Consider the following 24700-nt stretch of genomic DNA (forward strand, 5'->3'; position numbering starts at 1 on the left):
GAAATACAAGGGAGGGCTTGAAAGAAGCCCATTGTGTAAGGCGAGTGACATCTCTCTCAAATGAATGAGTATCCATGAATGGGTTTTGCTTCGTAACTCAGCTATATAACACAATGATCTAACAGTCAGATCGGTGTTTGTCATCCTGCAGAGTAACTTACAATTCCACAAGCTGGGGGGAAAATACTAGTGAATCAAAGCTGATCTGATTTATAGTCTTATGCTTTGGTGTAAATGCACCACTTTTATAAATACGTACAGGGTGCCAAGCAATAGAGAGTCTGCCAATTGGACTTCCAAAACCTTAGGTCAGTCCAACATCAGATCCTAGGAACGTCTTAGACCTATGCGTTACTTCTGGTTGGAATAGTAAACAGTGAGGTTGTGTTCTGTAATGAAAGACTGACCTCCAAAGGGCAGAAACCAGAGCAGGCTGGCTTGTGAAGTTCTCACCAAGGTATATAACAAGACCCAGACTTCTAGCGAAACAGCTCATAAGCACCAACAGCATCATCAAAGCTCAGTTTGACTTTTAGTCTGAAGCCCATCCTGGGTTTGGGTGTAAACAACTATTTTTAGCAAATCTCTGCAACAGGGCCCTCCGCTACTTAACTGATTAGTGTGATGTTAGTACCATCAAAAGCGAATGGCAAGTTTTCAGTCTTGACTCATGTGACATCGTACTTCTAAACAGGTTAACTTTTGGACTGAGTGCTTTAAAAAAAAGAAAAAAAGAGGCTAGCAGGCTCCTTCAATGGCATTTCCTTAGAGATTCGGCATCCTTCTTTCTCAATTATGAGAAAGGCAGCAAAATACTTTTCATAAAAGTCTGGTTTGTAACTGGTAGATGTCTTCTGACTCACGAGAAGTTGGAGAGCTTGTAAGAACGGTTCTTGACACAGCAGTCTTTGGTAAGAACAAACTAACAGGGATCTCCCATAGGAAAAAGATGCTACATGACTGAGGAGCTAAGCAGGATGAGAATTTTACATTATTAAGCCTTAGGGTATTTTCATATTTATTTGTGAAAAGGAAAGATGCAGAGTGCCAAGAGCGGGTCTCTACAGGAACAAAGTGAGAGTTGACTGTGTTATGAGGGTAAGTAATATATGAACCTATTCTCTTTTTTTTAAAGAGTGTTTTTCCAGACTTTGTGAAGACCCACATCAGAAAACATTCCCCCCCCCGCCCCAGATTTCCTTTGAAACTAAAAAGAAAAAATAGAACTTTCAAAAAAACCCTAAAGTAACAGAAAATCCATCTGCTAGGCTAATGGAGATGACTGGTACGAGTCCATGCTGCCTACTGTCCTCACTTCCATCTCTTGAAAGGTATTTGAATTGCCCCAATTCCCATATTAATTAGTCTGTAGTACAGTTTAATTGCATTGTACTATTTTTTCCCAATGAACTGAGCTTTTAATGAGTATTCACTGTTTAATCACCACTTAAAAAAATAGCCTATTATTTTTTGTGTGTGGGATAATGAAACTCATCACCTTAGCTGCTTATATTTTTATATATGCACACATATTTTAATACTTTGATTTGAACAATAGATCGATTACATCCATGTATCTGTCTTTTTTTATAAGCGAGTTATACCCTCACTAAATAATGGCATTTAAATGCACATACTGCCTCCCTCTCTTATTTAGCCTAAGCAGGACAAGAGATGAAGAAAAGCTGCAGTAGCAAGTGGACTTTTGTTTAAAATTGAAGAAAGAAAGAACCGAAGAAAGCAAGCCTTGGATTGCATCCCCCAGCCCCAGAAGACAGCGTTGTGTACAGCACACATTTTCATTAGCTTCAGGTACTAGGTGCTCATTTGCTAAAGAACAAAGTACACAGTGCCAAGGAACAGAAATTGAGCGCGAGAAAGTACTGCAGCCCACAAGTTGTGTAAATGATGACAGACAACTACAATTAAAAGTAGGTTTATCACAGAACTGATAAGAGTAAGCCCTGATGGCCCTTTAATAAGGTGCCAAGCTAGAGCATCAGTGCAAGAATGATGACTGGATGTCAATGGCACAGAAACCAGATGATGAGAACTGTCTTAACTGAGTGAGAAAGAGGGAGGGAAAAACCAACCAAACAAAAAAAACCCCTTCCATGTAACACTTGTTTCATTTGCTGGGGTGAGGGGGGGTCTACTCATGTTCTACAAATGCTGGCTGGCAGCGCAGCGGTCTGTGGGGCCTGACATGCACATCAGGACTGATAAAAGCTATAATGTCTGGCAGGAGTCTGGGGCAGAGTCTGACGAGTGCTCAGCTGCCACATGACCACAGGGCTACCTAACCTCTCTGGCCCTCTGCCTGGATGGCCGAGGAGGCAGACCCTCCTCTGGGAAGGGTTCAGCTCTCAGGCCGGTGCCTGCCTGAGGTACCGGCATGAGGAGCCTCTGCACCCTGGCTCTTTGGTCACCATGCTGAGGTGGCTGCACTTGCCAGGAGGGCAAGTCTGGCTCTACTGCCAGGATGGTTTTGAACTGTGCCCACTGGCTGTTTCTGTATTTCTATCCTTACGTTGCAGTTCTGTCCCTAACACTGAAACAGAGTGAGAAGAGGGCGCTTTGTGGTCTGATGGGAGTACAGACATAAGAGAACACAGCTTACGGGTACACATAGGTCAAAATCCTGCAGTCAGCTCTGCCAGTGTGATGGCGGGCAGCTGCACTAAGCTCTTGGCAGGGCTGAGGATATAGGGGTTTTTGCCCAGCTCAAAGGCTTCCTCTCTAGAGCACTTCTTTGTGCAGGATCCAAGAGCAAGCCATTTTCATACGGATTAATGCAGTTTTTGCCACTAGAAACAATGGCAAAACTTGCCAGACACTGTGACTGGGCTTTCCAGCACTGGTCTAGTTCTTACGTGGTGTGGCTAGTAGTCACAGCTTGCACATGTGAATTTTATTGCACCAAAAAGTCTAAATCTTTCCTTTAGACTTATTGTCTTGTAATGATGGTTATTCTAATTACTACAATATATTGTTTCTACTTTGCTTTATCTGTGGTCTCTGTCATGTTCTCTGTGATTCCCCATATGGATTAAATATCCCCAATCTTGTTTTTTTTCTTTTCAGCAATCCAGTCTATGAAAGGCTGAGTATCTGTTAATTGGGGCACCTGTTCTCTAGAGGTTTTGCTGGCTTTGCTCAATATGAAAGATGATGACAATTAAGTTACCTTGGAGATACAGGAAACATTTTGGTGTATATTAGCTCATGATGACTTTAAAAAAAAAAAATAGTTTATAGTTATATAATTATTTTATCAGTTGGGGGGGCAGTTTCAGCTCTTAGGCTTCTGGCTTTTTAGTGATGCCAGTGGGAACTAGGTGTTCAAATCCCACCAAAGGCTAACTAACTCCCTCGGTACTAGCCAAGTCAATAATACACGCTGTAACCCCAAGGCAGGTTATAAACCCTGTTTTACGGCTACTTGGAAGGTGTCTTACAGCACTGTTGCTTTACCGCAGCTGATCAAATAGCACAAAGAATGAGACACTGCTGATGTGATTCTTTTTCTTTATTTGTGTACAAAGAGGCACTATTTGATTTGCTGTCATTTCCAAGTGCGAAAAAATAGTTATATAATTATTTTATCAGTTGGGGGGGCAGTTTCAGCTCTTAGGCTTCTGGCTTTTTAGTGATGCCAGTGGGAACTAGGTGTTCAAATCCCACCAAAGGCTAACTAACTCCCTCGGTACTAGCCAAGTCAATAATACACGCTGTAACCCCAAGGCAGGTTATAAACCCTGTTTTACGGCTACTTGGAAGGTGTCTTACAGCACTGTTGCTTTACCGCAGCTGATCAAATAGCACAAAGAATGAGACACTGCTGATGTGATTCTTTTTCTTTATTTGTGTACAAAGAGGCACTATTTGATTTGCTGTCATTTCCAAGTGCGGGCTAGACTTGTTATCTTACCACTGTCACCAGCAGATCCGTTACAGCAAAGTTGGCAGGATAACTGGAATGGCAAAATTAGCCCAGTATAAAATTTGTTCCCAAGTGGCTGCTGGCATGAAGCAAGATAACAGGTGTAAACAACAATGGACACATTTATAAAAGCTAAAATTTTAAAAACCTGTTAGTGACATGAAGATTTAATCCAGTCCATGAGCACTACCTACTTACGTTCCATTATCCTTCTGTTAAAAATATATGTGGTCAGTTTGAAAAGACAACACTGTGAGAGTTCTGTTTTGTGTTTTTCTTTAAATGTACCACAAAAAGCTGTTTATTAACATCCCCCTTCCCAAACCAGTTACTCCAGTATCGTAACTGTACTGCAGAACGCTGTTTGCAAGCAATTCATTAATTATGTGTCCAGCTGTATTTTTACATTCTGATTTTTCAGCCTGTCTTGCAGTAAACAAGTAGTGTAGACGCTTTGGCTTTTCTTGTTTTGGACAGTTAGTCGTAAAAAGTACATCCAGCCACAGCAATGATGGTGAGCATCCTGCAATTACACGTGCAAACAGTAAGTTGCAAAATGAGTCATAAGTAATAAAATATACTGTCATATAACGTTGGAGTGTACTGGACTAGAGTAACTTACTTGCTGCTGTAACCACAGGAACAGCGAAGGTCATCAAGCACTGGGAGGTGGATGAGTAGAGTCCAGCCAGAGGCGTGGCAGTTGAGGAAGAGCATCCCAATAGTTTTACAGCAGGAGCAATGACCCTTGCTTTGTTTCTGCAGGTAAGAAGGTTGTGCTGAAGCCAGAAGGGACTACTGCTGGAGAAAAAAATGTAACTGGATTGAACTGTGCAAGGTTACCGAGTAACAGTAGACTGCAATCCAGAACGTGTGGTGTTAGATGAGACAGAAGAAGGTTGAAAGGGCAACGGAAAACTTCTACCCAGCTAAAAACCATTCAGCATTTTTCTCTCTCTGTTAACGTTTCCTTGCGTATGATTTAACTTTGTACTGTTTCAAACGCCTCTTTTAAGATACAAGGCACAGCATTAGTTTAGGACAATGATCTCAACTGAGACCAAAAGAGGTGACGCTTTTTTGCTGTGGCCTTCAAGTAATGACCTTTTGCTCAATTACACCACAAGTTTCACGTATGCTCTTTCATCCTCTACTTATTACGGACCACATTAAAAAAAAGCCCCCTTTAGATTCAAAGTCTGATAAAGCATAGGCAATAGAAAAAGCTGGAGGTGTGTCTCGGTGAAAGCAAGCTGCTGTGGCTTGTACTCAAATGTTTCCTCAAGTGCTGCCCTCCCTCCCTAGCTTCCTCTATTGTCAGATATAGTAAAAGGCTATTTTCAGGGATATTCTATCTTTATGTATCTCTCTCACTTGAGATAACTTCCTAGAAGATCTAAAAAACCAACTCGCAGGAATTTCAGAAAGCCAACAGGCTCTAGCTTTGTGCTGGAAAAAGAATTCCCTGGCAAGGAGGCAATAATGCCATAGTGCTATGGTGCAAATTTCCTGCAGGATTTTCATTCTACCTAGCCTTCTATTCTTTTTTCTGCCCTGGATTCTGGGCTGGAATGATTATTTATTTATTTCACCTACTGGGCCCTTCTGCAATGTCTGGGAGCAGCTGACAGCACAGGAAAGCACACCCCACTTCCTTTCCCCTCATAATCGCAGTTTATGAGAGCTCAGTGAAAAAGAGAATAGTATCTTACAAACCTTAAGTCCCACTACTGGGAACGCAGCATACTGAAGTGATAAGCCTCGTCAAGGAAGTCTGCGGTTCCTGGTACAGAAGGGCATTAAAGCAGTGAAAGCTTTCTTGAGGCAACCTGGCCCAGAGCAGTTTGGGCTTGAAGGCAACAAGGGCTCTAAATCTTGGAGTCAGATTTTCTGAAGCGGGGCAACAAGTAGACCACATCTGCGTATGCATCTTAAGGAGGAGCGAAGCACAGGGAGGGAGCACGTCAGACATGACTACAGACTATGGCAGTACTAGCTGTTAAAAGCCACCTTGTAATCAGCCATGACAGCAGTAACAGAAATGGAGTCCTGTAGCATCCCACGGTGGGTCTTGCTGATTGACGTTTGTTCAGCCTGTTCCTGCGTCATTTACAATGTTCGCTTTTTGTGGCTGTCTGTTCTGCATAAGCTGAACTGATGGTGGTAGGTGGGGAAGGTGGCCAGGTGGAGCAGAAAGGAAATGCAACAAAAATCTATTAAAGCTCCTACACACGGTCCAGCCTTGGGACATCTGACCCAGATTTGGCTCAGTGCAACTCTCTGTAATGAAAGTGGGGCTTCAGAAGGCAAATCACTGCTGTTACCTGAATGGATACCGAATAATCTGCTACTGCCTTCTTGTGTGGTCAAACCTTATTTACCTCTCTAACCTCCAGAGTCTCATTCTATAACCATGGCACGGTGATGATGAAGACTGAAATCTCTCTCTTTTTACTTAGAGCAATGTGGGGAGTTTCTTGTATTTAGCTCAGGCTATTCCAGCCCTTTGGCAGTCTTCAAGGTCATTTTGTAGGCCTGCATTCCTGCCATATTGCGTTAGGAAGGTCTACGCCCAGACAAAAGGTAAAAGCCCATACATCCTTTATTTGAGCATTTCACAAATAAATTACAAGTTTCTTTGCAACCACGTCATAAATCAAAACGTTTATTTACACCTCAGAAACAGCAAGCAATTCAGCAACTAGGGCCCAAAGGAACTATTCACTGGAAAAGTAGCTGAATTAAGTATCTTTTAAAATCAAACAAAATATTTTCCTCCTTGCTTGAACCTTAAAAAAAGAAAGTCATTAAAAAAAAAAAAAATCTTGGTGGTAACTTAAGGAGACAGTTTGTTATGGGGCAAATATGATTTCGCAGGAGGGTTCTGTCTGAAATGGCAGTAACACCACAGCTGGTTTGTACTGAATTCACCATCACAGTCCACCAGACGTGCTCTTATTGTACAGTCCCAGGCAGGGTGTGTATGCATGTGCATACGCACAGTCTGTCTTTAGACTACATTCATTTTAAGCCCAAGTCATTGAATACAGTCATTTGCTGATGCAGAGGAGTGGTGTAATGTTCAAAGGGGTGGGTGAAGCTTTCCCAAATATGTGTCCCACTGAAAGCACAGTAATGCAGAATTCTGGCTATAAACCCTTCCCTTTCCACTACTGGTGACCTGCTGATAGATAGACAACTAAAAATGAGTTGGTAAACAATTATCCATATCTTCAAATGCTATAACTGTGTTAAGAGGGGACAGCTAAAGGTAGCATAAATACATGAGAGTTGGGATAAGCCTGGGTTTTAGTGTGTGGTTTTATTGGCCTTTTTTCTTTTCTTTAAATCAGACTGGTTTGGCATACATAACCCATGCTGTCCCTTAACTCATGTATTCATCCATAATTCATGGAATTAATTAAACTGCTTTTTCCAAGTCCCCATGTTGTATTAGTCTCCCTCCATCTGCATATATATTTTTTTTATATATATATGTATGTGTATATCTCTATATATCTACATATATACACACACATAGCAATTGTGCAACTAGTAACTTTCCACTGAGAGTGTATCCATTTTATTTGGACAAATATAAATCAACCAGCATATCTTGATGTGAGGCAAGAGAACAGTGTAGTCAACGGGTTATGTGTTTTACATAGTAAAATAGTCAACTATATCTGCTTTAAATAGAATAGTTATAATGATAATTACTCGTGTACTTTGCACGTTAATTCTAAAGATTATAGATCACAGAGTTAATTGAAAGAAAATGCTATTTTAGTTTTTTATCTTTTTGTTAGCATTGGACAGTGTATCTATCTCTCAGACAACAGTTTCTAGAGATGCAATAAAGGGAAGATAGGATCAAAGTTTTGCCTTAGACTTAGTGTTCTCAAGCTGCTGTGACTTTAATATAATTTATCTTATCTCGTGTTTTTTTTTTTAATTAAAGAAGACATTATTAAATTCATACAGAATGAAACTTAGCCTTTAGACAAACAGCGATGTAAAATTATTTGCGTACAAAATTCTGCTATGTTTCAAGTGGCTGAGTGTATTAGTAGCAATTGAGAAGAAAATTGGCAGCTTTCTCAGTATTTCAGGCAGGAAGGTCTTTGCAAAGGAAAGACCAATGATGTAAAAGTTGTTAATATAACATATGTCTGTCTTTTTTGTAGTGATAAAACATTTAGGTAGGGCCCTACAAACTGATTGTAAAAGTCCATAATTTAATAAATGAGGTTTGTATTATAGCGATCCCTAACTTAAATGACTACCCAAGAGACCAGGACGCATTATTTGACGACAGGCCACAGCCATTTCAAATGAAGGCTAAACCAAATTATGCTGGGTGCCTTAGAGACACATCATAGCAGTCGGCGAAGGAAGTGAGTCATCTGTGGGAGGCATCTAAGCTGTATGTCACAGAAGACTGACTTTCGATAATACATAAGCACTCAATGATCCCGTGACAAATATTGCTGCTTTACTGTTCACAGCAGACCAGTAAAAGCAATATGTGGGGAGGTTTAGATGAAAAAATTCATCTAAATATGATTAACTAACTGAATCTTAAACAATTCTAGTAATGGGGTTGCTCTTTGATTTACGTCGGTGTAAATGTGATGAGAACAGGGCTCAGAAAGTGTATTAGCCAGTGTTCCAATCCTACCTAATTTTCCTTGATACCCAGTAGGAAATTCAGCTCATTTCCCTTTGTTTTCATCTTCAGACCTACAGTTACTGAACAAAATGTACATTAATAAATGCACATAGGCATATTGTAAAAGCACACACATGAGGTGTACAGATAAGGGTTCCATTAGCAAGAACACCCCAAATGAGACCTTTGTCTTGCTAATAAACTCCTCTCACTGATTAACTGCTATACCCAATTTGTGTTTTAACAGCAGATACTCTTTTCAAGTGAAATGATTTTTGCACAAGAAGTTTTATGCATGTTACAAAAATGAAAATCAACAAGTTCACTGCCTTTCTGATGCCAGACAGCATTGTATGTCTACAAACATAGACTGAAATAAACGTTGTAGTGACCAAAATAGCTAGGTAGAAATAAGTGCTATGCTATAAAAACAGCAAGCTTGGCTGAACAAATGTTAAACATAATTAACTATAACAAAAATGACAACCAATTTTGTAACTTCTCTACTTTTTCATGATATTGTGGGAAAACTAATAAATTATTGTTGCTCCTTTGTTTCAGGAAATGGGCATCATTTTTTGAGCCAGAGCCGACAATCTTATTCAGGTAGGAAAACTCAGGTTCTAATGTGGTTCCTCACTTGTATAACGCTACAGAAAGTGCCACAATCTCTTGTTAAATGGGGGTTGTTCTCAGGTACAGAGAGGGAGAAACATTAACATGGCAGCTTCATCTTCTCTTTGCATGCTTAGGTAGTCCAGTGATTAGCTCCGTCTGAAGCCTAGAGACACACATAAAGGCTGGGAGGCTTTAATCTAGGCGCAGAAATAAAGTGATAATGGTGAATGAAGGCTTTGATGCATCTTGATTCAGAGTTTCAGCCATGATACTGACCTCTCTACATGTCAAAAGGTTGCAGTATTATCCAAGAAGAAAGATCTCTTGTCCTTGGGCACAAAGTGGTAGAAAGAGTCTTCCCGTTGTTAGCGTAGTTCCAAGCAGAAGCGATTTTTTTCTTTGTTGCTCATTTTGGATGCCCTTGAAATGATCCACCAGCTGCTATGTAAGCCTTGGTTTAAATGAGAAAAGGGTGGCTTTATCTGGTACTTGATAGAAATGACATTAATGTCAATGGGTGTCTTTCCAGAGGTGGGTTTTGCTGGATAGAAAGAGGAAGAAAGCAAGTAGAAAAAGAGTACTTGTGGGCGAGGATATTAGATTTTCTTTTATTCAAGATAGAGGTTTTGTAGATCAAAGCATAGGGTGCAGTTTATCTTTGGGTGCATTTGGATGCATTCATTAGATATACATGTTGAAAATCCAGTGGTGTCATGCATTTGTTGATTTCTTTTCCTTTTGAAAAATTCACCTGAAAACTATATATATATTTTTTTTTAAAACATGATTGTTGATGATAAAGCAGCAGCATATGATTATTACAAGGCATGGGCAGAGAAAGAGAACTAGAAGCAGGCCCATGTTAATGTTTGAGATCAGGCACTTTCCTGCTTAAATGCCTGCAGCTGCCTAACAGCCCACTCTTGGAGCCCTTGCTCAACAGAAACTCCCACTAACCTCGAAGTACCACTTTGGTAATTGAAATACCTAGAGCGTGCTGCAAGAGAAACAAGGTCAGTGGGAGATTTTACTTGGTCAGGACTGCAGGAGTTAAGCTGGAAGAGAAAAACAGATTCCTGTCTGAAGGCAGCTTGTATCTTATCAAGAAATCTACAACGTTAGGAAAGTTCACAACACAAACTAATTTTTCCTCTGTTGCTGTTGTTATTACTCCTTTTGATTAAAAAAAAACCCAAAAGACCTGTTTCATATTTGGTACAATACAGGAAGTCAGAGAAAAGCTATTGTACAGCAATTTTTAACCACCAACACACATTTAATATCTAGTGTAGCATTATGGAAAACTAAATGTATGTCTGGACTTTTTAATGCTTCCAAAAAGCTTTACTATTGAAACATATACATGGTGTGGAAGATATGCTCATAATCTCACTGTAGTAAAGACAACATACAGTATGACTCATAAGTACTGTAAAAATGCTAACTAAGGAATGCAGCTGCAAAGTTCTATTGCATAAGGAAGCTTTCTTGTTTAAACTTTAAATAAGCAAGTTTATTAAAATATTCTAAGACACTTACCTTACCCTAGTTACTGGCAAGCTCTAATAAAAGCCACAGTCTGTCACTAGTATACTTTTTGTGTTAATTTTATAAAAATTTGGTGTGAGCTTTGATGGATCATTTACAATTTATTAACAAGATGATCATCTTGATACAGTTAGAAGGGGTTTTTTTAACCTTACATGCTCACAGAATAGAAAAGGATTCATATTCATATATAACGAACACCCTTTTTTTCCATGTCTGCAAACAAGTGTGGTAAGTTTACACACACAAAGAAATGCTCTTGTTACTCTTAACTGGAAACTGTGTGTACATGTGTGTGTGTATGTATATATATATTCAAAACTATATATATGTGTGTGAATGTATTTATAGAATAGGGTATCTGTTTTCCTCCTTGCGCTTAGGTATGTAATGACAGCTGCATAGAGGCTGAGAGAGAGACCAGAGCTTCTGAGAAATACTTTGCTTTTGCTGTTCTAATCAGCTTCTCGTATGCAGACTTCTACCTACTCAACTGTGTCTGCAGAGCTGATGAAAGACTGACTTACATTTTGTAAACTGCCCCAGCAAAAAATTATCTGCAGGAACATAAACGAAGCTGACTTTAGCCCCTTTAAAATCAGGCCCAGCACTCCCATTGCTGTAAATCGTGACCCATACAGTGCCGGTCGCAGCTGGCTGCTTCCTGCTTTCTCACAAATCAGCGCTCTGCAGAACCTCCCAGCGCTGCTCCCACTGAAATGGGGAGCAAGGGCTGTGCTCCTGCTGGATCGTAAATTCTGCTTGGGGCACAAGGAAAGCAGTTCAGATCAGAAACAAGCCAGGGGGACTTGCATTTCTTGTTTGCTGAACCTGAGGTACAAAAGTGACACTGCAGAGCCCTGGGCCTGCTTTATTTGGTGTCAACAAAGTGGCTGTTGTAGTGGTATGATTGCAATAGGCTCTCTCCTTCTGGCCACACTATAAACAGCAAATACAGTAGGTTTAGCCATGGTAGAATAGTTACAATTCATCTGTGGCTGTATTATTCTGCTTTGTCCCTTGCACACTCCAGATGAATATTTTATAAAAGCTAAACCTGTCCTATAACTCTTCTCTCTATATAAATATATATACATACACTCATACATATACAAATACTAACCCACAGACAAAATATTTTCTGAACAGTTGAATAGCAACAAGTCAACAGATAGAAAAAAATGGAGTCAATCTGTTTTCTGCTCCCCCAAGGTCCAGTTTAGATGTCATGGTCTTTTAACATTCAGAGAAAATTCGCATAAACCTTGCGTCTTGCAAGAGGAATCCATTAATAAACAGAGGTTAGGGTAGAGGCTGTCAAACACCAATGTATAATCGGACAGATTAAGTGAGGTTGCAAATTAAACTGAATCTGGAGCAACTGAGGCCTAGTAGTGAGGAACAGTAACTGTAAACTGCAATCTTCATAGCTGATGTTTTCTTTTTTCTCGTTGCCATGGCAACTCGGTAGGACAGCTTCAAATGTCAGGAGTTCTTACAGACCTAAACGATGGGAAATGCGTGTGATTATTACTACACAGATCACAATAGCTTTTAACTTTTTGGTTTTTTCCCCAATCACACTGATTGAGTGTGTGCACATTTGTCAGTAATTAAATATAAATTGTCCAGGTTCAGAAGCAATTATTTGTGAAGACAGAAATCTCCAAGAGGAAACCCCAAAATGTCACCTGGGGCATTCAGAGACCTTTGTAGTGCAATTCAGGAAGATGTAGTGCGGAGGTCTGAGCGTAAATCTCAAGCCAGGACCTGACTCTCCCCATTTGACACCTTGATCGTTTATGTTAGTGCAAGAGTGCAAGTAAAATGCCAGTGAGTCACTCCCTTGCGTGCACACACACTGACAAGCAAAGAGCAAACAAACAATATCTTTTTAAAGATGACATGATTATAGTGCCTTATAGTTTGTGAATATACGAGGGAATAAAAGAGCTGGCATATCATATTAATGTTGCTACAGAAATAAAATTTTATGTGGACAAACTTTTTTTTAATAAAGTGAAGGTGGCACAACTTGAATAATTTTACCCATTCTAGATGGGCACCCTGATAATACAAAGGTAGTAAGGAAATTCAGAAAAACAGAGATCAGGAGCAAATGTAACATTAGCTGTAGCTAATGGGTCACTTTCCTCCAGTTTCACTTGGACACTAGTAAATCGCAAATATTCAGCTTCACAATAAAACCACATAAGAATAGTAAGAATAAAATTAGCAAAACATATAGCTAAGTTTGATCTGGCTCCTCTCAAGCAAATACAACTTCTGACCTTACAGTGTTGGTTTACTGGTTGTGCTGGTTTTGGCTGGGGTAGAGTTAATTTTCTTCCCAGTAGCTGGTATGGGGCTGTGTTTTGGATTCGGGCTGGAAACAGTGTTGATAACACAGGGATGTTTTAGTTACTGCTGAGCAGTGCTGACACAGGGTCAAGGCCTTTTCTGCTCCTCACCCCACCCCACCAGCGAGCAGGCTGGGGGGGCACAAGGAGTTGGGAGGGGACACAGCCGGGACAGCTGACCCCAACTGACCCAAGGGATATCCCACACCATATGACGTCATGCTCAGCATATAAAGCTGGGGGAAGGAGGAAGGGGGGGACGTTTGGAGTGATGGCGTTTGTCTTCCCAAGTCACCGTTACGCGTGATGGAGCCCTGCTTTCCTGGAGATGGCTGAATGCCTGCCTGCTGATGGGAAGCAGTGAATGGATTCCTTGTTTTGCTTTGCTTGCGTGCGCGGCTTTTGCTTTCCCTATTAAACTGTCTTTGTCTCAACCCACGAGTTTCCTCACTTTTCCCCTTCTGATTCTCTCCCTCATCCTGCCGGGGGAGAGAGCGAGTGAGCAGCTGTGTGGGGTTTAGCTGCCTACCAGGGTTAAACCACAACAGTGCATTGAAGGATTCATGCTTTCTACCCTGGGAGGAGACAACTGCTGTATCAAAACACAAAAATGCAAGTCAAACATACACATCAAAACTCACAAACACTCAGGAAATGTTTGTCTTACATATATCGCATTTGTACATTTAAATGATGCAATACCAATAGTTTTGTCACAATCACAGACAGGTGCAGCATAAACAGTAACATAATGGTCATTATTACATGCTGGCTTGTGCTCTCTACTAATTTTTAATTATCTGCTTTTCTTTTTTGGGCAGATCAAGTTTAATATATTATTGATAAGGCTATTTTACTTTATGTGTTTATTTCTTGTTATTATCTTGGTATTATCTGAATTGACTTCAATTTTAAATTCTTCCAGCTAGGGGCCTGTTCAGATGGGCTATGCAGCAAGGCAGGCACCTGGATAGCACGCAACAGCCTGTCCTTTCCCCTGCAGCACGACCTCTGTTCTGTTAAACAAAGGTAAGTAAAGCAAATTAAGCAAGCATAAGGATCCATAGAGGGACTGATGGATGAGACTCACTGAAGTGAGAATATCACTGAAATTTCCAAATAAGATAAAATCTGGAATTGCTTGGCATGTGGATTTTTAGCATGCTGTTTAAAGAAAAGGTCTGGCCACAAAATTAGGATCCAGACTTACGTATAGGAAATTTGTGATCATGACTGCCAAAGCTTGGATTAGGGATTCCAGCTAGGACTAAATTCTCATAAACAACTTGATCTCCTGAGGTAGTGAAAAACAAGAGTTCAGGAGACTGATCTCACAGACTGTCTGAAAAATAGCATTTCTAGATTGCAATGAAGCTTAGTATCATTAAAGGGCATTTGTTCAATCCTGACTCAAAGGAAGTAATACTAGCTTTTGAATTGGCAAAGCTGCTCTGAATCTTTAGGACGTCCCTGGAGGTCTTCCTGCTAAGGACAGGCACTTGTATATGATGAATGAATAGCAGCTGTAGCACTGAATTTCTGTACAATCTATAGGCTGAAACTTCACCGGAGGAATCTGGCAGCACAAAATTTATAAATATCACACAAATTCAAGCAGCTAGTGACTGCTTCACCAACAGCTTGCAAATAAAGGGCAATATGCGTTGATTCTCTCTGTTACCCCACCTGCCTCTTCAAGCACCACCCCAGCTCTTCTCCCTTTCATCTCAAAGCTCTGCAGTCCCTGCCTAGACTTTCTTTCTACTGAAATTGCTTCTCAATTTCATCCTTTCTGACCTATCAGCTGCCTTCAACCCATTTAATCACATGCCTGGAAATCTGATGCTTCCCTCAGCTCCTGTGACTCCTCCTGTCATTTTACTATGATTTCCTCTAATCACTTTTCCAGCATGTCTTTCTGCCTCATTTCCTCCATCCCAGGTTTCTGGGGGAACCTTTTTTCCCCCCCACTTTAATTTCTTCCCCTTCTCTGTGACACCATTCACACACGTTCAGCAATCACTTCAGTGCTGACAGTTCAGAGATCTTACTCTCTTTAGCTGCTTTTCCACATGTCGACCTCTAGCTCTGATACCTTTTCGATGTTTAGCTGACAGCTCTGCACAGCTAAAACTGAGCTCTTAAATCTTTCCCCTAAAGCACTCCCTTCTAGTTCTTCCTTTGATTGCTCAGGACAACACTATCATCCTGCCTCCTATTCAAGCCTAAAACCAGAAACAAACTGGAGAAGGTTTTTGTCACGGAATCTCCTTTCTAGGTCTGTATATTTAGGTTATGTCTTAATCTAGAAGATTCTTTTTCACATATCATCCCAAAGGGCTTTTTCTAGCCATTCAAACAGCTAAATCTACCCAGGGTCTCCCCAGTTAGCAGTTTTGCAACATCTTTTCACAACCCTTGACAAATTCAAGCTACTGTGCTCATATGCTGCCAGTCTTTTGCCGTACGGAGCACCTTCCTAGTCTGCCACTTTGACAAAACCTCTGTTACTCTGACTCCTTCACGGCCTCTTCCCTACTGCACATATTTTCCTGGATTATCCCTACATGACCTGTTTTTCCTCTCGTTCATAGCCCATGATGGCAGCTTTCATTGGCATGTTTGCAAAGAAACCTGTCTGGGCTTTTTCCCGGGCTTTCCCATGTAATAGGAGCTCCCTGCAAGCATCCATACAATGCTGTCTCCTTAACAGCTGCTTTTGCTGACACATCTACAAAAACCTTGGCATTGGCAAAGGGTGCCAAGACTACTATGCTCAGCCCTTTCACCAGTCTTAACTGAAGTCGCATTAGAAAATCATCTTATTCTACACATTGTCTGGAAGGGTAGTATATACCCCTCTGCTCGTTAATGATGACTTGACCCTTTTGTAAAGCTGGATTGCTAAAGGAGTAGGTTTTGGCTTTTAAAATCAGATTCAACATGCAAAATTTATGGGCTGTAAAATTTCAGTAGATAATAATTTTTGGTAGTTCCAGTAAGAATATTCAAGATCAAATCTGTCTTCGTTCTTTCTATTGCACAGAAAGTTGATAAAAAATTGCTTATGTCCAATAGAGAAGTTAGTCTAACTTTTAGTTTCTGTGGTTAATATCAAAGTTTATCCGTTACAAATTTACTTTGTAAAAATATTCTGATATAGTCATATAAGGTATAATTGGACAAGTATTCTGGCCAGTAACACCCCTAATACAAAATCTACAGAAACCAAGATAAACAAATTTACTTTGTAAAAATATTCTGATATAGTCATATAAGGTATAATTGGACAAGTATTCTGGCCAGTAACACCCCTAATACAAAATCTACAGAAACCAAGATAAACTGAAATCAACAGAGATGTTCTATTATAAATTCTTCAGGGAACTGATAAGCATGTGGTCCATATTTAAAATCTCTCTGTTCTCCTAGCTGGATTTCCAATGTTCATTATTGTTTTCTGTATAGGAATTGTAGTTTTCTTGTTTGTTTGTTTTTTCTTTATTCTCCCCATAAAGAAGGACCAAATGAAAGTTCCAGAAATACACACACACTGCCAAATTATTAGGGTCTACTTATTTGAGTCCCATCTCTAAACAGCTAACCTAAAGACTACTGACTTCTAGTGTTCATCCACCGACTTCAATGGGATTGTGTTGATGGTTTGGGTTTTTTTGACCCATTCTTATGTACTTTATGTCACGTACAATTTAAAGTTTGCAGCTGGCAACAGCACATAAAAGATATTAGTATTTAAGGAATACTGTGAGCATAAAATGTGCAAATAATGTGTGCAGGGAGCACATTCGCTGATCCATGCTAACTATCTCTTTTAGGAACTTAATGCCCTGGTAAACCTGTGCCTGGCAGGTTTAGATCTGTACACTAATGATCATTATGCCTAGTAATTATTTTATTTTCCTTGTATCGGCTGCTAAGAACAACACTGTCTCTATAGCTGGTGTCAGCACTCAAGAATTATCACACACCATGTGTTGTTTTAAATGTGATTTCTGTCTACCTACAAGAAGTAATTTGCTGCATATGGCTGCAGACATGAAAGCCACAAAGGCAGTGTGTGCATCGTTGTTCTTACGTCATCACCCCCCACCTTTCCCTTAAGGTATCTGGGGAATGCACTAGCAGCATAAAGCTAGTGTAGCTATATATAACTTTTTTCTCCAGAAATCACTCTCACTGAGGTCTCTAATGTGATCTTCACCGTTTTTATCTCACAGTTCTCCTCTGCCCTACCTCTTCAACACCCAAGAGAAACATTCAACCACATTCCTTTTAAGATAGCAAATAGTCAAATAGTGAGATAACAGTGAAATAGGCAGGGTTATTTTTGTGTGCTTGCTGTCTGAATTATTACTATTATGGTTAATGGGTCTCAGATAAGAAAGCACAGCTTGTTATCATAAACAGATGGTGTCTGTTGGCATTAGTACTTTGGCGTTGGAAGATGATGTTTGCTTTTGCTGGTCAAGAAAACTGACAAACATTGTACATGTTTAGCTGGATGTAGTGAACTAATAGCATGGAGTGTAATAATGCTATAGAAATATAGGTCTAAGTATGCAGTTAGGGTAGGGAGACTCATGATGTAGAATCTTAAATGGAACAAACCCCCCTTTCTATTCCCACTAAAGATATTGACTGTATTTGGAAGGTCAAAAGAGTTGTTGATGTTGGTGGCAAACTCCACAGGACAGATCTGAATTGTCATTTAGTCATGGGGTTTTGGACGCTGAACTGGTTCGGAAAAGGAGCAAGCCACCTAATACAGACTAAGTGTTTATAATATTGACGTCTTCAATGACTACAGCTACCTGTCTATTTCACAATGGGCTAATTTAAGGTTTATGCCTTATGCTGATCCACATGATAGAAGAAAATGGAGAAAAAAAAATGCACATAACTCTTTAAGACAAAGATTTCATAACGCCCCATCCTAGGAAAAAGGCAACTGGTAGCACGTAACCTCATTCACTATGGTTCAGGTTGCCAAGAGCTCATATTCCAGCAGAACCCTTCTAATCAGCCAATAAACAATCTTGTTTGCAAAATGACTTTTTCTGATCTCAGAAAATGCTTTGGCATTTCCCAGGCACTCTAGCTTTCCGTGTTGCAGCCTTAGCTTTCTCTGAACATATTTACATATTAGTGACTCAATTCCCTGCTTATTTTAAAGAAACAGGTTTAAACTGAGTAATTCAAAGCCTTTGAAAGGTGTGTTCCTTATGAGACCAAACTCAGCCTCCATTACACAGACTATGCTTCCTACATTGCAGGAATGTAAATGTAAAACCTCACAAAAATTAAAGGCATTTAAGTTTCATGCTGACCCTCTGTACAGGAATGAACTTTACCCAAGATGCATTCATCTTCCAATTCCCATTTAACACAGAGAAGAGAGTTAACACAGCTGGAGTTTGGAGTTCAACTCATTCATGCTCCATTTCTTTCAGATTCCTTTCAACTACCCTCTCATCAGAAACATTACATTAATCTTTGCATAATTAAAAGTCTACATTACATCATGGACTTTATCGAAACCTCAGTAATGTTAAAGAGGTAATGTGAAAATGGTAGAGATCAGAACCATGTTTCTGATTAGGCAGCTAATCAACATCCAGGTACTTCTTTCCTGGATTTACCATCTATAAAAGGACGTTAATTAGATATGCAGTTATTAGTTTAGCCTTCACGTAGAACTTAGAAAAACATAAATGGTTTTCATGTACATCACTGGTTGATTTGTCATGGGTAGTTTTCAATTCCAAGAGCATCACAGTGTTTGCACCATATGCCTATAAATTATAATATTTTGCACTTTTGTGTCAAATAATCATTTAATAGCTATGCTCTTCTGTGACCTCGTCAGTGGTCCAAAGCACCGTCTAGGCTTTGCTGCAAGTGCGAAAATCTAGTGGTCCCTGGTTTTTGACCACCCTGGTATATATTCTCAAAAAAAGAAGGGAATCTTTTCACCCCAAATCTCACTGAATTTGAAAGACTGAAACAGCTATCCCCCAGACAGATACCGTGTGTCCTTATTCCTGCAATTAAGAAATTCTGTTTTAGTGTCAGGAATAGCAGGTAGGTATGCTTGTGACTACAGCAAATTAGTGATCTCAATGAACAGTAATACACTGTGGAAAAGTTTATAAGGAAGAGAGAAGTAAATGAACTTATCCCGAAAATTTGCAGCTTATAACATCATATATAATTTGTTTCCCATTTATGTGAGGAAATAATTTCAAAGTTCTTAAATGATAGGAAAAACACAGTATGCACTAGTACTGTGTTTGTGAAATGAGTGTCTCATAATTCTACTCAAAGCTCCAGTAGGCTCTCATATATCAATGTCAATATTTAACTTAACTTTAGGAGCTAAAATGCCGGCATGTGCTATGCAATTGGCCAAAATTGGCAAGACAGTGGAGAGAATCAGCTTGCACAGGGGAATAAGTTGCTCAGGCTGAAGTCATTTTCAAAGGGTATCAGTTTGACACCAGCAGATGATATTTCCAAGAGTGTCTCTCACACTGCTAACTTATTTATTAGAAGACTACACTGGCACGTCTGAAACAGTGCTGATTTACACCAAAGTGCTCTTACGCTTCTGACTCCTGGCAAGGGCCTTGCTCACTGCTGAATCCTTGTTTCTGTTTCACCTCTTCCTTGTCACGTACCCACATACATTCACTCACTATGTAATGGGCTGTTCTTATGACGTGCAAAACGTATGAGCATGTAAGAAGCACCACCTGAGAGAAAAGTTCCTCAGATCAATGAAAAGATTCGCTATGTTTGCTTAGAACTTCAGAAACATGTACTACCCAATCCAGCACAGTGCTACATTTATCTAATAAAGCCTCTTCTAATAAAGTTCCTGTTCGCTAGGGATATGAAATATCTTACTGGGGGGGTGGTGGTTTCTAGGGTAAAGCAGCTAAGATGTCCTAGATTATTATTTTTCTTAATTGATATGAATTTCAGCTGGGTACTTTGCTAAAGCAATGTCACCTTCATTTGACCAATAGGAAATAAATGCTTCCTTTCTTTTCCAGTTCTTTCAAAACAAAACAATTGCAGAGGTGACTGCCTGCAGTCTGGAAGTGTATTTTCTCATGCTCTAATCTGAAAAATTTAGCTGAACAGTTGAAAATATTCAGCAAGTGAACAGAATAAGTACAGTTTTGAAATAGTAGCATTGAACAAGTCTCCTAAATTTTTGTATTTGTGCTGAAAATGAAATGCATCAAATGTAACAGCTAGCCAACCTTTTAAAGCAATGTATAACCGCTTAAGCAGTCAGATCTCATCTTCCACAGCAGTACAGCTTAGTTTATTATCAGTTTTTAGTAAGTAGAACATGAACATAAGTAGTCCAGACACATTCAGATCTGTAGGTATACACTAATCCCAGCTTGAAATACTAAAAGAATTGTCTGAAAAAACCCTTATTAAGCAAGAATAAAAATGAGAGGAAAGTATTATGCTTAGATGCCATGGAAAAGGAGAAATCAAATTAGAAAATTGCCAGGTTTGGCTATGTTGATATAACCTGACTATTTCAAAATTTTTCAAGAACTCGTAGGCGTGACAGCTTACATAAGTACTAACCAGCAACACATACAAATTAAGCATACGGGTGAAGTAAGGCTTTAAGACGTAGTCCGAAATACTCCAAACATCAATGGCATTTTAAAGGACTTCGTAAGTATCAGCTGTCTGGTAGAGAAGCAAAAGCAACATCATCTAACCTTTAGGCACAACAAATCTCCCCCATTCATCTTTAATATCACATATCAGATCTAAAGCTGAATAGCAAGCTGTCTGCATGGAGAGAACATTTTGAGGTGTTCGGATGTTAGAGAGTGGGGAAATATCCGAGGACAGAGACAGTTAAAAGAAACAAAAATCCCATGGTGTATAGTGGCCATTAACGACAGAAAAAATATTTGAATTGGTCATTCTAGTTTTTAGTCATAGTCCACTCCAGAACAATTCAGGCGATAACTAAGTTAAATATGTATGTGACTTTAAAAGGTTGTTCAGAAAAGAAATACAAAATACTATATATCAACAGTTACTGTTGAGAACTGTTGAGAAAATGAAAACATAGAATGTTCATTTGAATTCACAACACTGAATGGTCTATCAAACCAATCTCTTTAAATGTTCATTTCGTGTCTACAGAATGACCATCAGGAACAATATTACAGCTCTTAGGGAAGGAGCTGTATTTGCTAGTAACATTTTCCTCTTTTGCATTCCAAACACACATCTTCTAAACTGTCATATTTTTTCATGTCTATACTTCTGGAACATGTTTGGATGGTTTAAAATGTGCGTAAAATGCCATTTCCCACCTAATTGACTCAATAAAATGTAATGTCATTAAGTACATTTTAAATATGCTGATGTACAATTGGAGGGTATTTCTACTTGTCATGTCTATACGACTAGGTCTATAAACATCCTGTCTCGAATTATGTACATACATATGGACTTCTGTGCCATTTCAGGCCCCATTAACTTTAGGTGGGCTCCCAAAGCCAACTGCACAACAAATTGCAGGACTGAGTCCACCTGCAGAGAAATCAGAGGACGGGACACAGAGGTCTGCGTTAAAAGCGAGATTCAAATCAAGACTGTCTCAATTTGAATGCAATCCCTTAACCCCCAAACCATCCTTTCCTTACTAGCGTCTAATCAACCAAAATCTTTAAGGAGACAAATAACATTGGTATTTTTCTCATACATGCATTTGAGAATGCATCTATACTCACTGATCATTTAGCATTAACAATAATAATGTTAATACGGACAAAAGCATCTGTAACAAAGATAATAAATATTAGAGTAATAGTGGATATTGCTGCTGTTTTTATTGGTTTTAGGAAGTGCAATTTGTATCGCTAGAACTCACTAAATGTCAGTAATTTCCAATTACTTGGGTAGCATAATTTAGCTGCTACTTTAAGTACCCACATGGTATGTGCTCTAATGCAAGAATGTAACTTAAATTAGAACAGTGCAAAAATAAACCCTCAACAAACCACCTCTCACAGTGAAACTCTCCCCATCTTGGTAGTTTTTGAAATTCTAGCCAATATAATATAGGGATACTTCTGAGAAATGCGAAAATTTATCTTGCAAAATTTCCTAGTCTTCCTAATTAAACTGATTTTTTTTTTAATTAAATGCCACTACTGTGAAAAGTAGAAAATTGCTATAGAAGATTAAAATATGCTAAAACAACTTAAAAGGTAAAAAAAAAAAAAGTATTGTTTTTAGCAAATTCACCTATTGGAAATGGTTCCCCTGAAGCTTCCTCTTTGGAACTAGATGGAACAGAACAGGGATGAACTTTTTCTTTTTTTCTGGGAAAAACAAAAACCCTACTGTAAAAACTAAATAGTAGTTGAGGCCTGAAAAAAACAGACTACCTGATTGTCTAAAACTAAGCCAAGTAACTCACAATAAAGGCTGAAATCTGTGAATCTGCAGGTAACAAATCTGCACTTGTAATGGAAAGAGCAATGACCTTAAAGATCTTTTCCATTTGAAACCTGCTATGATTTGTCTTAGTCTTACGCCATTCAAGAATGCATTGCTTCAGTCTTCAGACATTTGATGTTCCTGCACAAATAACATAGAATATAGAAGAGAGACAGATGCTTCTGTTGCTTTGAAAAATGAACTAGATGAAAGATAACACTGCAGTTTTAACTCTGGCTGTCTACGTTCAGGTAAGTTCAAATCCTCCAGTTTAATATAATTTGAATTTTTGTAACAGTTTAATACCAAATACATAATTTTCAAGGGGAGAAAAAAAAAAAAAGACATTTTGTCTATTTACCCTGTAGCTGCATTCCTCAAATCAGAAAAACATTATGGTTGGGGACAGCAGGCATTAAAACAGGAAAAGTTAGTGGAAATTAATAGGAAGTTAAATTCAAGGGTACCTCTAAGGCTTCTTTGCAATTGCAGTACAGACACCTGTGCGAGTCTCTGTTTTTCAACACACCTGAGGCCTTTGCCCTCAGTTTAACAAATTAATTTCAATGTGCAGATCTCCAGCTTATTTAATTTCTTCATAGCAGTATTTTCTCCCCAGTCTCTCACTTACTTTCTGTCCATAATAACGGAATACTTTACTTATTTAAGCTCAAGTCAACTTACAACTTTGTAGTCCACTGGCTAGGTTGACAAAAAAAAGTTTCTTTTCAATGGTTGACAGTCAACTAAGGTATCAATTTTTTTTTCCAAGAGGAAGTGTTTTAAGTCCAGTCTTTTTCTAACAAGGAAAGTTAAGTAAAATATTATTGCTAGTGTGACTGACCTACTAATGGAATTGCTCTGAATTCTGCTTGTTCGGGACATGACTGTTGTGCCTTTGGTTCTTATTTTAGTCCCTTAATTCAACACAATTGAATCTAACTTGGTCTTTTGTGTTGGTAGAATATAAAAGGAACTATGAAATGCAATTATCATTCTATGATTATGCAATTAAGTGAAATAATAATTGTCAAATCAAAAGTCCAGAATTAAAATACTCCTTTAAATAATAATAATAGTAATAATAATAATAATAAAATTGGTAATTGATATAAAACCTAGTTCTGCCAGCTAGAGTAGTTCTTTCTCAGTCTCCCATAGGGCCTGGGGCAGTTTTTGTTGCTGAGTTCATTATGGCAATATACACAAATTTGTTTTTACCTTTGTCTTTTACTTTTTTAGCTTGTTTTGTTTTCTCAGTCACCTGTCTTAAGTCCCAAAAGTTCTTTGATGTATGCCTTTGATTTGGCTTGTTCTGACCAAGTTCCTTATGGAAACTTACTCTGCCAGAGGACATTGCCAGTGGACAAAAACCAGCTTTACCAACCTCAATGTATCTTGAGAAGAGATTGCTGTTAAATGTCTGTTAAACACATATTTACAATGATTTGTTGCGAAATTGGTGATACTTAAGCAAAATTTTCAAGGACAGCTCTTCTCCCTTTTAGGTATTGTTCAACCAATACCTAAATAAAATATCAGCTACCAATCTGTAGGTTGCAATAAGGGGCACATTTTTTCCCTCTCTCTGTCCCTCATCCTTATGGAATGTTGTAGATACTCTCTTACTAAAAATGTTCGGGAGCCTTCCAGAGGGAACTTGTTTATAATTCTAGCATTGTTGAGAGCATCAAGTTGGTTACATTCATTCTGAACAGAGCTATTTTAGCTGTGTCAGTTGAAAACATGAGATGTCCCTTACAGCAGTAAGGGACAACATGGACAATCTCAGACCCAGCACCTGATATGCTGCATAACATGCTTTCTCTTTCTCTCACTTTTTCTCTTCCTCAAGTAGTTGTCCTGGTTTTGGCAGGTGTAGAGTTAATTTCCTTCCTAGTAGCTGGTACAGTGCTGTGTTTTGGATTTAGTATGAGAATAATGTTGATAACACATTGATGTTTTAGTTGTTGCTAAGCAGTGTTTATACTAGTCAAGGACTTTTCAGCTTCCCACACTCTGCCAGCGAGGAGGTGCACAAGAAGC

At 39.0% G+C, this 24700-nt stretch overlaps 1 protein-coding gene across 1 annotated transcript in view; it reads right to left on the minus strand.

Moving 5' to 3' along the window:
* Positions 1 to 6529: 6529 nt before the first annotated feature.
* CDH13 (cadherin 13) overlaps positions 6530 to 24700 on the minus strand; it is a 550600-nt gene continuing 532429 nt past the window's right edge. The window contains exon 14 of the mRNA XM_009277294.1: positions 6530 to 12284. Within this exon, the coding sequence (XP_009275569.1) occupies positions 12277 to 12284 (8 nt within the window). The 3' untranslated portion in view covers positions 6530 to 12276. The remainder of the gene's footprint in view (positions 12285 to 24700) is intronic.

Source organism: Aptenodytes forsteri, unplaced genomic scaffold, assembly GCF_000699145.1.
Source record: "Aptenodytes forsteri isolate BGI_AS27 unplaced genomic scaffold, ASM69914v1 Scaffold50, whole genome shotgun sequence".
NCBI classification, from domain to species: Eukaryota; Metazoa; Chordata; class Aves; order Sphenisciformes; family Spheniscidae; genus Aptenodytes; species Aptenodytes forsteri.